This window comes from Myotis myotis, unplaced genomic scaffold (genome assembly GCF_014108235.1).
Source record: "Myotis myotis isolate mMyoMyo1 unplaced genomic scaffold, mMyoMyo1.p scaffold_m19_p_4, whole genome shotgun sequence".
In the NCBI taxonomy this organism is placed as follows: Eukaryota; Metazoa; Chordata; class Mammalia; order Chiroptera; family Vespertilionidae; genus Myotis; species Myotis myotis.
The window spans coordinates 125,446,939-125,460,041 of NW_023416346.1; the positions used below are offsets into that span (position 1 = coordinate 125,446,939).

The window sequence follows — 13,103 nt, forward strand, 5'->3', positions numbered from 1 at the left end:
TTTTAAAATACATTTATATTGATTTCAGAGAGAAAGGGAGAGGGAGAGAGAGATAGAAATATCAATGATGACAGAGAATCATTAATTAGCTGCCTCCTGCACACCCCACACTGGGGATCGAGCCTGCAACCCGGGCATGCACCCTGACCAGGAATTGAACCGTAACCCCCTGGTTCATAGGTTGACACTCAACCACTGAGCCACACTGGCCAGGCTCAAAACCCCTTATTCTAAAATGTTTTATTGCTTCTTGAAGTCCAAATTTTTGAAAACTGTGGCCCAGTAATATCAAGTACAATGAACACATTGACTAAAAGTCTGAGAAATTAAATCCTTATAATGAATCGAATCAGGGAATAATAATAATGCACCAATCAAAAGATATCAGGTGCTTAATTAAATATTATTATTATTTGGAATTTTAACAAAATATTAAAACAAGAGGGGACTTGACATAGTTCCCTTAAACCTCTCTCTCTTTGTAAGAGCCCTGTGAGCCCCAAAACTGCCTGGGACCATGTATGCAAGGGAGCGTATTCAGGCACTTCATTCTAAAGTGTCTGCTTTGACAGCTTTTAACTAGAGACTGTGCTGAGCAGAAGAACCTCCCTCTACACCACAACGTAGCTCATCGTTTGATGTCTAAATGACAACCTGCCACAGAGATACATGGCCTATTGCAGAAAAATATTGAGCACACGTTTAGGATCAGCAGGGGGCACTCTTAAACAAAAGTACTTCTAACCACCCACTTTCCCCCTGGGTACAGACACAACACTTTTGTGTGTAGGAAATTTGGCTAATCATAGAAGTTGGCAAACCATTTTCTTGATATTCCTTCAATATAACCATGGAAATAAAACAATGAATGTGAACACCCTGACTTTGGATTTAGAAGATACAAGTTTATCAGTTAAGAAGCTGGCCTGATGACTACATGAGGAGCCATGGGGAGTTTGTCTGAGGAGATTCCGTGGGAGATTGAATACTGAGTGGGGTTTGAAGAGGAAGGGCATTCCTGGCTCTGGGGTTTTAGAAGCAGCTGGAAGGTTCTCAGGGAGTCTGCAATTCAGCTCATCTGCATAGTTAGATTCAGGAATACGATCATCAGAATCTCATATTCAGGCCTTTTTCATCAGCCATGAACTCAACTTGTGTGTTTTTCCCCCCTCCTTTTCCTTCTCAGCTACCAAGAGAAAAACCACCATTTGAGGGCAAATAGAAATTATAAGAAAACATAGTTTTATCTATAACATAGACGTTTTGCTTTAAAGAATAAGCCTTGCATCTGTAATATCAAATTAGGTCATCACACTCTTCCTTCTGAATATCAGCCAGAAAGAAACAACAAACTATATTATATCTTGTGCTGTGATTCTGCTGAATTTATAGCTCTTTGAGGTATACCTTTCCTAAATTTCACATTGCAAGTGACATTTTTCTTTCATTATTGTTGTGGGTTTGTACCCTTCTCCTTCCAAATACAAACACACAAAATACAAAAAGAAATAACAGACAAGGAAGCAAAAGTATTTAGTAGAGATCCATGGAAAGTTTAGGGCTAGAAGAAGGAAAAGGACAAGCAGGATCAGGAAGCATGACAAGTCCTTTAAGAAAACACCTGTTTCCGATTACACATTTCTTACTTAACATGCAACTCTTGAGTTTAAACATAACATTCCCAAATCCATCAACCACCCATGGCAAATCTCCAGGTGTTAGCAATTATGTAATGTCCTAAAAAATCATCTGGATTGTGTCAACTCAAAAATTATTGCTTGAGATTTTTAAAAAATTCTTTGCAGGCATTAATTTAGACTTAAGGCCTCAGTGTAGCATTTATACCGCTTAGCAAAAATAAATAAAATGAAAGATAGATAATCATAAAGAGTCCGTCATTTCTTTGGTTTCAGATTTCCCCCAAAAGACTAAAAGTATGGTTTTTGCTGTAAGTAGTCAAAGGTAGGCATTGCAGACTCAGCAAATCCTCATAGACCAGACCTCTCTAATTCAGATTTTATAGTATTTAGGATGGGAGAAGTGAGGTTTACTTTTGTATTACCAGAGAGAAGTAGAAATGCCTACCTCAAAACTAGAGGAAAAGGGTATCCTTTTCAATTGGCTTCTCAATCTTTTAGAAACAATGTTGGAATTGCTTTCTAAAATAAAATTTGCAAAAACAAAACCAAAACACCAACAAACAAACAAAAACCTCTCTTGGTGTCCATGTACATTTTCATCTTTAAATGAAATAATTTCATAATTTACTTTATAAAGTTGCCTGACATGATTAACAACTTGAAAGCCCCTCAACTTGGATAATTGAAAAAATCTTACGGGATGGAAAGAATATGATTTGAAAGAGACCCCTTTGAGAACCTAAAGGAGAGTTTCAGCCCAAACAATGAAAATTGCCTTTATTATGCAGTTATTTTTAATTAAAAAATGCATGCATAACAGGAAAAGGAAAGCAATTCTAGACAATGCTCCTGGTAGTTGGGCTGCTACTTTGAAATTTGGAATTTTTAAGCTTTGTGCTTGAATCCTGTTTTGGCCTGAGTGTCCTCTATCGCATTTCCAAATCTTCTCCACTTGCTAATACATTGAAGTCAGAGCTAGCTACATTGTCCTCACATGTAACATGGAGTTATTCTTCTGATTCTTAGTGTTTTCCCATATGTTTCACTGCCTTCCTGCCCAGCCCTAGTTCACCAAAACAGTTCATTAATAGGAACAAAGTTCACCTAGGAACAAAGCATATCACTTATGTTCATTCACGGATTACCAGCAGCATCTTTATATTTTACCAAAACAAATGGCTTGTTTTTGTTGTACAAAAGTACAGTACTCATTCCAGAACACCCAAACTATAAGAAAAGTGGAAAGGCCACAACATGTAGATGCAATTCCACCATCTAGAGATGACCACAGTTCACATTTTGCTGTGTGTCCATGCAGGCTCTGTAACCACACAGAAATTTCATTTCTTTTCTGACCTTTTCTCCTTTTGATTTAAACCGGCCTTGTCCAGCCTAGGAACACTCTGATTCACCTGCCTCCTTCTCTGTTGCGTGTTCTCTAAGCCCTTAGGACAATGAGATTCTGGTCAGCATCAATTAATCTTAGGAACAAAGGCTAGGTCTGTTGACCATAGAGACAGACTATGGTCAAACTAAATATGTCATTTAGGCCTCAGTTGTGTTTCAGCTCCAGGCCCAGAAAAGCAGAAAGATCCCACTGACCACACCCTTGGGAAACCAGACAGAGCAACGCCATGGTTGACATCAGGCCCAGCCACAATGATCAGCTACCCCTATCCTAGCAACAATCAATCAATAGAGACCACGATCCTAACTCCCTTAGTTACTATGATTAATGATTTCTCCCCTATATAACCCATCCTCTGGGAGCCACGGGGAGCCAGGTCTTAGATAACAGCTCACCTGTGTGACTCCAGGTTTGGCATCATTTCCTTAAATAAACCTTTAGTTTCTTTGCAGAGAACTCCTGTTCAAGTTTGATTGGGCTTAATGTGCACAGGTGAATGAACCCCTTTGGTAAGAGCACCTTTATGCATATCCTGACATAACTGGATCCAATGTTATTTAAATAAACCCATTTACATGGATCATTGTATATGAACCCTTTAAATAAAATTACTGTTTTGTAACCTGCTTTTTTGATTAAATAATATGTCATTTTCTGTGTCAGTAATAGAGATTTATATTACATATAAATATTACTCTAACAGTTGCATAATATTCCCTTGTATAGGTATACCATACTTTAGCTAAGTGTATTCTATTAACCCGTCATCCAGATTGTTCCTGTCTTTTTGTTATAATAAAAATCTCAAAGATCGATTTGCATATGCATTTTATATCCTTGTCTCCTTAGATTTAAATCTTAGAAGTGTATTTTTTTACATTTAAATCTCTCATCCATTTGGAACATGTTTCTGTGTATAGTGGGAGCTTACTCCCTTTTTTCATATGGTCAATCAATTGTTCCAATACTGTTCATTAGAAAATGGATCCTTGCCCCACTGATTTGAAATGACTGTCATCATTTATTAATTTTCCATACAAATGGGTCTCTTCTATTTCTGAGCCAATGTTGCACTATTTCCATTGCTATACTAAGTTCCCAGGTGGGGATTTAAGACTTAACATCTGGTCAGGATTCTCCAGAAAACAGAACCAATAAGATATACAGAGATAGATATAAAGAGGAGTTTATTATGGGAATTGCTTCACATGGTTATGGAGGTGAAGAAGTCTCACAATCTGGTGTCTACAAGCTGGATAACCAAGAAAGCTGGTGATATAATTCATTTCAAGGTCCAATGTCTGAAAACTGGAGTGGGGGTTTGCTACTGGTATAAGTCCCAGAGTCTGATCTAAGGGCAGAAGAGGATAAATGTTCTATCTAAAGAACAGAGAGCAAGAATTGGCTTTTCCTTCACCTTTTTGTTCTGTTTGGACCCTCAATGGATCAGGTGATGCGCCATCCCCCGGCATTGGTGAGGGCTATCTTCTTTATGCTATGGACTCAAATGCTCATTTTTTTCCAGAAACACCTTCACAGATGCACCCAGAAATAAGGTTTTGCCAGCTATCTTGGCATCCCTTAGCCCAGTAAAGTTGGCACATAAAATTAACCATCACAATCTAGAACCTTCAATTTCTGTAGTCACCTGCTTGGATAAAAGTTGCTACTGAGGCCATTCTATACACTTCAATGACATTGCTCTGCAGGGTGACACATGGAAAGTCCTTATGTCAGCTAGCTCAGATTTGCACTGTAGTAAGTGCTCTATAAACATTTAGTTTCAGGAACTGGCACCCAATAGCTGAAGAAGAGGTGGGATTATTATAAGGGTATAAGATTTCAACAGTACGATGGTATCACGTCTTTCATTGACCTTAGTTTGACATATGAGAAGGCAGAATAAACAATGCCTGTTTTCCTAGTCTGAATTCTGAACTAGTTGAGAAGATAAAAGAGTAAGAAAGATGGCAGACAATATACCTTTACTTCTGATAAAGCTGAGATTGGGGAATATGGCTTATATATGCAGGCAACTGGGCTTCTGAATACTGCACTTGAAACAAACAGACTTCATTCAGATATCATTGGCTGTGCGGGATTCCTGCAGGTCACCACCATTAGGGTTGGCCCTTCTCACAGAGACAGAGTTAAAGAGGGCACTTGCTTTCTGTGGGAAGGAGAGGGGCAGGGCTTCAGCTAAGCAATTTCTGCTTTCACGTCCACCGGTCAGATTAAGTTGTTTCCTTCTCAGGGGTGGTGAAGTACAGCAAGAGCCTAGGAGTGTTAATGTTAAAGGATATCTCCATAGGGATGGAAATATCAAAAAATGGCAACCACAGTTAGTGACTACTTTATTGAACAGCCCAGATTTCTTTTCACTTATAGCTTTAGTATGGGCTTGCCTCTGGAAAAGTTGACTTTAATTCATATGAATTCATTTGACATGTTTTACAAACATTTATTGATTACTTAGTGAGTTTATGTGCCTGGTGTCAGAAATACATTTACTTTAAGTGTTCTCAAGTTAGCTTTTAGGTCTGTCATTCCGCATACCTTTGTGGATGTGGCATTGGTCACTGGGCCCCTGTTGTTTTAACAGGAACTGCTTCTCTTTCACCCTGAGCTCCAGGACCCACCATGGCAGGGCCATGGCCTATTGGTCTAAGCTCTGACATGCCCAGGTCTGTCTCTGCTGGAAGGAAGTGGCTCCTATGTGAAATTATCTCAAAGACGTTGTGTGGGCTAGCACTGCCCTTTCACTGAGATTCATTCCCTCAGCTGGGCCCTCTTTACTATCTTATTTACTCCTGAAACTCTCTTGAACCTATTTTCTGTGGGAAAAGTAAACAACTATTCACAGCGATCCAACACCTACTTGTTCTTATGCTTGTTTTTCAAAGGTATCTTACCTCCTAGAAGGGGGCAGCATGGCCCATGAAGACTTCTGTGGACACGTTGGTCAGTTGAACCCAGGAGACCTGCAGGTATGGCTAAGAACAAGGAATTGCTGATGGTTTACTAGTCATTGGGTATGCATGTTTGATCTGCCAACTGCCAGTACATTCACACCTGGAAACTTGCACAGGTCTCTCGTATTCCTCTTTCACACTTTTCTTGATTCCCTCAATCACTTGTTAATTCCCACCTAGTCTTTCTCTTACTTGCATTTCTCAAAAGAGTAATCAAGAGTGACTGTCTCAACTTCCTTTATCTTCCATTTCATTCTTCACTCACTGAAATCAGTGTTGGCCTCTCAGCAATCCCCACACATTTCATGAAGCTGTTCAGGTTACGGTCACTCATAATGTCCCAATTGCCAAATTCAGCATTCCAGTTTTAATCCTCATCTTTATAGACCTTTCTGCTGTATTTGAAACAGTTTACTACTTATCTCTAGCTCATTTGAAGGAGTAGGTGTTGTCACTTAAGACAATGACCCAAACCCTGACACCATCCTAGTCTTGTCTGATATGTATTAGAATTTAAAATCTCTAGGAAATGCTTGGGTAATCTTTGCGAGTTTTGTAAATCCGAACTCTGTATCAGCTACTTTCTGGGATCATTTACATTTTTGGCAGATTAATAACTGCAAATATTTGACTCATGGTGTTTTAATGAACATGGAATTTGAAGGGAAAAAAAAGCAAAAGGATAGAGTTGTGGCCAAAAGTTAACAGTAACCTTTCACTGGAGCAGAATTATAAAGTGGAGATGGCCTTGAAAAGTCTATATGATGACTGGTGTGCCCTGACCAGGGACGTGGTGATTCTTCTGCCCTCCATGCAACAATTATAAAGTATGTCTGTGTGGATCCCTGTGGGGTTAAGCTCCAGATACCCACAGATGTAACCTGCTCATTACCTCCCCTTTTTGGCTTTCTCCCTTGCCTAGCTCACTCTTCCCTGCTTGTGCTTTCTGCACCATTTTCCAAATAAACTACCAGCACTGAAGTCTTTGTCTCAGGATCTTCTCTGGGAGAACCCAAGCTAAGACAGGCAGGAAATCTATCATGTTCCATTCTTCTTCCCTAATATGCTCTTAATAAAGGAATAAATGAATGCTTGAAGAATCTGCATAACAGTGAAGACAATGACTGTTTTCTCCAAGTAGTGAGGGCTCCATTACTGGAATTGAGCAAGTAACTCAAGTCACCCATCCATGGTATAGTGGATACTATGGGGCCTGCACATGTATCTTTAGGCCCTTGCACTTACCCATTCTCCAGCTGCTGTGAATATTGGCTGCTGATGGCTCACAGCTGCATCCCACCCTGGGCACTGCCCACTGCAGCAAGAACTGCCTCTTCCAAGGTTGTGCTCCCTCCTGGGGGGTTGACACACAATCACTGGCTTGCTGATGTGGGGATAAAAAACCTGGCTACCTCATCTGAATTTGGGACAATTCTGAAGGTTTATCCAACTTCAGACCTCCCTGTTAGATTGGCTAAGGCCTTTGTTGTAACTGTATTGCTGGCTGGCGTCACCCCCTGCCCAGGGGAAGGGCGGATGATGAACGAGGCTAGATAAGGAGAAGGATACGGCTCTGGCCTTATCAGGATAATTTACAGTCTCCTCTCAGATAAGACATTCTCCTTCTTCTACTGTACTCGAGCCCTTGCTCCTTCTCGTATCAGTCGGAATTCTCTTCCTTCTCTGATGAGTCTCATCCTTCTCCTTCTCCTTCTCTTCTCCTTCCTTCTCCTCTCTTCTCCTGCCTTCTCTTCTCTGCCCTTTCCTTCTACTTCTAAGGCTCGACTTCTACTGTCTCAGTCTCCTCTCCTTCTCCTTCCCTTAGACGTTCTCCTTCTTGCGTTCTACTTCTTCGTCTTCTCCGTTCCTTTCTCTCTGCTCCTTAGACTTCTCCTTCTCTTCTCCTTCTTTGCTTCTCCTTCTCTTCTCCTTCTCATTTCCCTTCTCCTTCTCCTCTCCTTCTCTTCTCCTTCTCCTTCTCCTTCTCCTTCTCCTTCTCCTTCTCCTTCTCCTTCTCCTCTCCTTCTCCTTCTCCTTCTCCTTCTCTCTTCTCCTTCTCCTTCTCCTCTCCTTCTCCTTCTCCTTCTCCTTCTCCTTCTCCTTCTCCTTCTCCTTTCGCCTCTCCTTCTCCTTCCTTCTCCTTCTCCCCTTCTCCTTCTCCTTCTCCTTCTCCTTCTCCTTCTCCTTCTCCTTCTCCTTCTCCTTCTCTCCTCCTCCCTCCTCCTCCTCCTCCTCCTCCTCCTCCTCCTCCTCCTCCTCCTCCTCCTCCTTCTCCTTCTTTCTTCCTCCTCCTCCCAAGAGCAATTCCCAATATACTGTCTGCCTGCATCTCCCCATCTCAGTGCTCAGCTGAAGACTCAGGATACTAAAGAGAGACTCCTTCTATTAGTATGAATTTCAGATCTGATGCTTTGATTTAAAATAGGAAGCATGGGATACATTGGGAAAACTAGAAAGGATTCCAGAAGTTATCATTGTTTTCTTATTCCTCACGAGGCCCAGGGCTGTGAAAGAAACACTTGTAAGGTACCTCACTTAGTTACTGTGTCATAATGGTCCCACCTGCAGCCTTATTCAAGCCTGGGTTACATTTCCCTCTTGTTGGCCTGGTATTTGCAGTGGATGACTGCAGGCCGAGGCATTCTTCACGCCGAGATGCCATGCTCAGAGGAACCAGCCCATGGCCTACAACTATGGGTTAATTTGAGGAGCTCAGAGAAGATGGTAGAGCCTCAGTACCAGGAACTGAAAAGTAAAGAAATTCCTAAACCCAGTAAGGATGGTGTGACAGTTGCTGTCATCTCTGGAGAAGCCCTGGGAGTAAAGGTAAGCCATGCTGCTGTGTGTTTGTGAAAACTGAGTTGCTCAATGACATAGGATGGCCCTGTCTGGATTGTCAGTTCTCACTGGGTTCATCACAGTTAGTGTGCCACAGTTCATGGGCTGGACTTGCTTCAGAGGTGTCAGAATAAGTGGAACTAATGGGACCCAGAATTTTTTGCCACATGCAAACCCAGAGAGTTAGAAAAATTATAAGAAAACAAGTTCATATTAAAAATGTGGTCAAAAAGCAATTTTCAAGGTATATCTTAATGTGTGTGCAGATTTAATGTCTTTCCTTTTGCTTATTGTGCGAGTTTATAACTCCTTGGAACTGCAAGATCACCAACTCTAAGAAACAAACAAAAACAAAAACCAACTCCACTTCCTGAAGGTTTATTTTAAAATTAATTTGAACATTTATTTATCCCGTACTTGTTTTACACTGTACATTCTTCTCAACTAAGACTATAATATTTCAGCTTAGGTTCCCGCCATTTTAATCACGTTAGATCAACTGACGCTAAAGATTATGGACAGATTTGTGGTAGGAAAAGGGTATGCTAGGTACTATGTCAGATGCACATGAGAACTGCTGCTGGGGAGGCCAAGTTCAAAGTAGCAGCCAGCTGGGAAGTTAGCTACATAGAGTCGTCTCTTAGGTAGGGTTTCCCAGAAGTAAACCCAAGATGAGAATTCATGTGTAACTGATTTTAAAGGAAGTTCCCCTGGGGGGGGGGCAGTAAAAGAAACCAGGATAGGAAGGGCATGAGCCAAGCAAGGGTATCATCTTAGGTAAAGTCCCAAAGAGGATGGGCACTCAAGGATCAGTCCACCTCCAAGTTGTCCTGATCCACCCCAGTGCTAGGCAGCTGGGCTTTCATGCTGTCTTACCCCAAGTCATTACTCATGGCCCTTGAGTTTGGGGTGGGGGACACAGAAATGGGATCCCAGGGGACCTGATAGGGGTCCTGACACCCAGTTTCACACAAGCCAACAGGAGCTGAGAGCATCAAGAAATTAGGAACCACTTTGCCATTCTCCCTGTGGGCAGCCAGCACTTCAAACTACTTTACACACTAATTTATATAAACTTAAATTTTGTTTAGATACACCCACAGGGACAATGGCTTGACAGTGGCTTCTAGCCAACCACTCAGTGGGGTGCATTTCATGGGCAACAGGATGTTCATGATTTTTGGTTGGGACTTACAGATTTTGTATTTCCTACGCTATAACCACAGTTCTTTACCTGTACCAGGTCTGGGCATGTGCATTATTTTGCTTTGTGTTTTCAGTGCAAACAGAAGTAATTGAAGGAAAAAGAATCAAAATGTGCTCCCTATTAAGCAAATATATCTGCCTGCTCTCTATGTGTACTTTGCAGTTGGGAAAATGACCCTTCATTGTATTTCTGTGACCCATTTCTGTTTCATCAATCATTGGGCAGTGCCCTTTCCAGTGGTATGGCAAGAGTTCCCTTCCCTTCAGCGCCACAGAAGACAATTCAGATACTGTGGGGTCTTTCTGGTGTAAGGCAAAGGACGTAGCTATGTGTGGAGTCAGGGAGGCCTAAGGAGAGCTGAATTCATGCACATGAGAAGTTGCATCCTCTGTTTCCTATGGGGCTTCTCACTCCATGTTTCCAGGACTCTAATGTTCTAGGGACATGTCAGGAGATACCTCCGTCTCCACTTCAACCAGAGCACAAGGCTTTGTGGAATTGTCCTTAACATTTCCTTTACAAACAGTGTTGAGCTGTCTGCAGCTAAAATGAGAAATGAGACCACTGATTTAATAGGCAAGCAAAGCCAGCAATGTCACAAATCCTCCGAGTTCACAACTGCTTTTCATTTATAGAAAACACAATGCCATTTTAATGTCAGAGCTGATTCCAATTACAGGCACAAGGACATTTAAAGCACTTCCAAGCAGCAGACTGCATAGTCTTGCAGTCATAATCAAGAATTAGAGATGAACGGTAATGTTTTAACTTTGTAAAATAATGTCTTGATAGCTGCTGGCCTCTAAGTTTTCTTATTTTTGTTGAGTAAAATCATTGAAGTGAATTACATTTTCGTAAGTCAATGATGGTTTTTATTATGAGAGAATTTTAATAAGGAACTCTTCCAACCCTGTTTAGTATTAATTTGAACTTTGAGAAACAATGTGTTGTTGTGGGTACCAGTATGGACGCTGGAGACCAATGGCCTAGATTAGAATTCCCACCGTGAAGCAGCTGTGTGGTTTTGGTTAAGCCACTTAACCTCTCTGTGTTTCAGGGTTCTCATCCATCATATAGGATTGCTTAGAGGATTAAGTGAGTTTTTTATACATTAAACTACTAAAACAGCATCAGACACATTGTCAGCACCACATAAGTAGTCGCTGTTACTATTATTATTTTGATTACTTCATGTTACCTTGGGTAGGAGCTGGGATGAGATTTATGTGTGCTCATTATGCTAAAGGGACTTGCTGGGATTTGACAAAGGTAATTAACTTGCTTTGAAGAAAAAGACACCAGCATGAGTCAGTGTAAAGATGGGGGACTATTTGCCATTTTTTTCTGGATCTCATAAAAACATAGTTTTCTACATCTGGAACCTTAAATTAAATTATGTTCACCAAGGACTGACTGGATCATAAAAAGTCTAGATGTTCCATAAAACAAACTGAAGATAACATTAGGTTAAATTGCCAGGTGGGGCTTAGAATATACCTTTTCAAGAGATTGATGTGCTCATCCTACCTAATAAAGAGGGAATGTGCTAATTGACCCGCCTGCCATTGCAAAGATGGTGGCACCCACAGCCAATAAGGAGGGAATATACTAATTGACTGCCCGCCCTCAAAGATGGTGGCGCCCACAGCCACAAGATGGTGGCACCCAGTCCCCTCAGCCCTGCTGGGGTGGCAGGCACGTGGCAAGGCCGGGCCCGCCCTGCGCCTGCCTCCGGAGTCCCCCAGTCACCTCAGCTCCCCAGCTGCCCAGGGCCGGTCTGAGGCACAGGCGAGCTTTGTGTGGCAGCTTCCCAGCCGATGCCCGAGGCACAGGCAAGCCTTGAATGGCGGCTGCCCAGCTGCCCAGGGCTGTCTGAGGCTCAGGTAACCAGGACAGCCTGAGGCTCAGGTAACCAGGGCCGGCCGAGGCTTGTGCTGATGGCAGTGGCAGCAGCAGAGGTATGATTGGGTGTCACCTTCCCCTGATCACCGGGTCACCTCCTGGCCCTGAGGGCTCCCGGACTGTGAGAGGGGGCAGGCTAGACTGAGGGACCCCCCTCCAGTGCATGAATTTTCATGCACCAGGCCTCTAGTAACTAATATAGTCAACATCAATTCCCACCCCCACAAGTAAAATATCTAGAAAATGTAATTAGTGACCATTCCAGCACTTCTCTAACTTCAAAATTCATGATCACCTGGGTGTTTTGTTAAAACGCAGATTCTGATTCAGCAGGTCAGGGTGAGGCCCGAGTGTCTGCATTTCTAACCGCTCCCAGGTGATGCTGAAGCTGTGGTCTGGGGACCACTATTTGTAATGTGTGTAATGACCATGACATCCAAGACAGGGGGCTTACTCATCACTAGGACCAGTTTGATTATGAGCTTATAGAAGATTTTAGGGTTCAGCTCTGTGGTTTTTGGCAAATCTTATTTAACCTTTCTGGACTTTAGTTCCTACACCCACAAAAAAGGCGAGGGGGTTTTGTGCAAGATACTATTTAGCTTTTGCAAGCAACTCAGCTGTCCTTTTGCTAGTCCCAAGACAGATGTGTCCCTGTTTCTCAGTTTATATGTGTTTCAGCCCTGGGAAGCCACAGCCAATTTTGAGCAAGATTCTGCCAGAAGAACACAGTCTAAAGTGAAGGCTGAAAGTGGGGGGGTGGGGGGGGCAGATAAAGATGGAATACTTAGAATAGTTTCTGTCACCTCTGGAAGGTCAAAATCACATGTTTATTTCATGAGAGTATGAAATCCTTCAAACCCCATTCCATCCTTATCAGGCAGCCAATCAGCAATATTTATTGCCAGTTTTCTCTGAAACATGATTCTTTTTCCAGCAAACGCCTCTACTTGCCTCCTGCTGTTTTAAATTCCATTATGTCAGAAGGAAACCTTAAGGAGGCCTCAGCCCCATGGGGTCAGAAAAAGGCAATCCAGAGCCAGACTGCCTGGGTCAAGGCCAACACCACCACTGACTAACTTTAAAGAAGTCACTTATGCTTGTGGGGCCTCAGGGTACTCATCTGAAAATGGAGG

The 13,103-nt window shown here is 42.2% G+C and overlaps 1 protein-coding gene across 2 annotated transcripts in view; it reads left to right on the plus strand.

The window, feature by feature from the left end:
• The window catches only part of PIR (pirin), an 82,629-nt gene that overhangs the window by 19,116 nt on the left and 50,410 nt on the right, over positions 1–13,103 (plus strand). For both annotated transcript variants that reach the window (XM_036305443.1, XM_036305444.1), the window contains exons 4-5: positions 5,952–6,035; positions 8,640–8,846. In XM_036305443.1, coding sequence (XP_036161336.1) covers positions 5,952–6,035; positions 8,640–8,846 — 291 coding nt within the window. The remainder of the gene's footprint in view (positions 1–5,951; positions 6,036–8,639; positions 8,847–13,103) is intronic.